At 41.6% G+C, this 3,279-nt stretch overlaps 1 protein-coding gene across 1 annotated transcript; it reads left to right on the top strand.

Annotated features, from left to right (window-relative positions):
- Positions 1-239: 239 nt before the first annotated feature.
- Positions 240-2,468, top strand: LOC110932034 (protein FAR1-RELATED SEQUENCE 5-like). The gene is made up of 6 exons (XM_022175395.1): positions 240-357; positions 441-539; positions 999-1,428; positions 1,531-1,789; positions 1,898-1,947; positions 2,048-2,468. The coding sequence occupies exons 1-6, from the start codon at positions 240-242 to the stop codon at positions 2,466-2,468; spliced, it is 1,377 nt and encodes a 458-aa protein (XP_022031087.1).
- The last annotated feature ends 811 nt before the right edge of the window (positions 2,469-3,279 follow it).

Raw genomic sequence — 3,279 nt, 5'->3', positions numbered from 1 at the left:
TGGAGACAAATCCACCAACCTCCGAGTTAATGTCGCCGGTCCATAGTTTCCCCAACAAGTTCCTTAGCAGTGACTTCCATACTGATGAGGAATTAAATGCTTAAGGTTTGTCTCTTTATCTAACTTAACTCTCTCGAATATATGTTTTTTTTGTATTTGACAATTTTTTAATGGAATAATCCAAATATATTGCATGGCAATGTTCACCTGTTCCATTCGAAGCTTCTGTATATACTTACATGCCTGTTGATGGTTCTCGATCATCTGAAGTCCCTGTTAGATCATCGGATGTTCTGATCTCCAACAAGTTCATGAACAGCGCTTTCCATTCTGATGAGGTTATGGATAATGATCAAGGTTTATTTTTCTATACACTCGTTTTGATTTTTCTTCCCCAGATATGGCATAGTTCAAACATATTGCATAATGTTCACATGTAGCATCCCAAGATTCTTGCTACGCTAACATGCCGGGTGCTGGTTCTGGATCATCTCAGGGCCCTTCTGTGTTTGCTGAATCATCTCGCGGCCCTTTAGACGGTTGTTTATTTTCCATGGGAGCACACTTTATACTCATATACCAGAGTTCTAACTTTTTGACATGCCATATACCAGATTCCTAACCTTTTCGTTTTCTGATGCAGGGCCAGCGCATCCATACTTCATTTTTGATACCCCTTAGGGAACCCGTTACTAGATTCCTACCATCGCTGATAAGTTCATACCAGTGTGTGGGAAATCTTATCCAACATTTGAGGCTGTTCTTTCCATGTATGAACTTTATGCGTTTGAAGCTGGTTTTTCTGTTAAAAAAGGCCAAACTAAAGTCTGGAATGGAATTCCCACACACAAGTATCTTCGCTGCTCAAAATACGGGAAACCACAACCCAAGAGGACTTTTGACACACTAGATGAATCTTCTGTAAAGCCTAGGAGAACCAACTTCACATGGTGTGACTGTAAGGCAAGCATTCTCAATCTCTAATGATACATACACAGTTCTGAGTTTCAATAATATTCATAATCATGAACTTGTTGAGAATTACAACCGTGATCTTAGCAATATATTACGAAAGGTGTCATTCTCCACCAAACAATTCATTTACAATATGAGTTTAAACCGTATCAGACCCATAAGAGCTTATAGATGTCTTGTAGCTTTAAAAGGGGGGCATCACAATGTCAATGGGACTCCGATGGATTTTAAAAATTTTAGCCACCAGTTGCGAATTTTTATTGGTGAACGCGACGCACAAGTTTTCCTCGAACGCTTGCGTGAGCGCTTTGACAACCTACCCAACTTCTATTTTGATTACACTGTATCAAATGGGAAGTTGTCTTCTGTATTCTGGGCTGATGAGATTTCAAAGCTAAACTACAAAGCTTTTGGCGATGTCCTCGCCTTTGACGCGACTTACAACACTAACAGGTTAGTTCCCCCTTAACATGTGTTAGGCCTGATATCCAAGTATACAAGCCTAACCAAAAAAGTGTTACATTTTGTTAACCTCAAATCCATTTTTATTAATAGGTACAAGATGGTTTTTGTGCCATTCACGGGCGTGGGTCATCATTTCCAATGTATTACATTTGGTGCGGGTTTGATATCAACCGAGTCTATTGAATCTTATGTGTGGTTGCTTAAGGCTTTCTTGAAGACACACGGTACTCAACCAACTCTCGTGCTGAGTGATCAAGACCCATCCATGCTTCAAGCTGTTCCTATGGTCTTTACCGAATCACGCCACCGTCTATGCATGTGGCATATAATGAAAAAACTACCCTCCAAGGTTAGGTTAAATTGTTAGCCTTTAACATGTGTTATTCAACATCACAGACTTATATGTGTTTTTAAACTGTCTAATCTAACATGTGTTAGTAACTCTTAAATTTACCAGATCTCTGCGGACCTTCTTGATAACACTGATGTTCGGTCCTGCATTCACCGGTTGGTTTGGAATTTATATCAAACCAGAAACGTTTGAGTCCCGCTGGAATGACCTCCTAGAAACATTTGGCCTACAAGACCACACTTGGTTGAACGACAGGTACAACATCAAACATCTTTGGGTACCAGCCTACTTCAGGGAACTGCCAATGTGTTGCTTGATGAAGACCACTTCACGCTGCGAAAGCTCTAACGCTGCCTTCAGGGTCAACTCAATAAGCGCAAACACCCTTGTACAATTTATGAGGTGCTTTGAAAATAGGGTAGACAGCCAACGCTATCGGCAACGTGTATCCGAGTACAAAACCTCATCCACGGTGTTCAAGGGCACTACTGAATTAGCGATAGAGCAGCACGCGTTCGCCATTTACACAAACGCTGTTTTCGCGCAAGTTCAAAAGGAGATAATTAAAGGGAAGTTTTTATGCTACATTACAAACCAAACTGATTCCAGCAATACCACTCTTTTGCTAGACGTCACTCATTTGGACAAAAGGAACAACATCATAAACGTCTATTAGGTAACACATGTTAGGCAAGTTCATTATTACCACTCCACTAACATATGTTAGATCTAAAGCCCTTTTTTATGCTCCTTCTGTTCCTAACAGGTTACATATAACACTGTAGACCACTCCGCCAGTTGCTCATGCAGGAATTTCACACGTATCGGATATTTGTGTCGCAATGTCTTTTGCGTATATCGATTGAAAAATGTTGCAAAGATACCACCCCAATACATAAACGATAGGTGGCGCTGAGATGCCCTCCCAAAAGAGGTTTTTTCACTTTCCAGCCGATACGGCGTCAACCCACACGCACCGTCCGTTATGCGAAATGAAATCCTCGACCTCGTTACTGAATGCGTTGATGTGGCTAGAACCGACGAGGATTCGTTGTCAAAATTGGTTGCCCAACTCCGGGATTTCAAGATCAATGTGCTTTCCAAGCAACCATTGGGTACAATCCAAAATGAAACAAACGAGTGTGAAATGGAAGAAATAGTTGGGCAACCAATCAACATTCCAATCGAAGTTGCTAATCCAGATGTTTTACGCAATAAGGGATGTGGTACACATACTCGCATTTCCGGACCCGGTGAGAAGGCAAAGACAAAACCACCTAAACGTCCAAAGCAGCTTCGGTTATGCAAGCGCTGTGGTCTGTATGTCGACGACCATGACTCACGCAACTGCGTTAAAGTGGCCGCAATGAAAGCAGCAAAGGCAGCTGCTGAACAACAAAGGCAGACCGCCCCTGGTGCCTCCCCCTCTGATTAAAATCTTTCTTTTCGTTTACTAGTACTATGTAATGGGAGACTCTCTTCATTTT

Source organism: Helianthus annuus, chromosome 3 (assembly GCF_002127325.2).
Source record: "Helianthus annuus cultivar XRQ/B chromosome 3, HanXRQr2.0-SUNRISE, whole genome shotgun sequence".
NCBI classification, from domain to species: domain Eukaryota; kingdom Viridiplantae; phylum Streptophyta; class Magnoliopsida; order Asterales; family Asteraceae; genus Helianthus; species Helianthus annuus.
The sequence above is the reverse complement of the archived record's forward strand: the minus strand, read 5'-3'. Positions and strand labels throughout refer to the sequence as shown.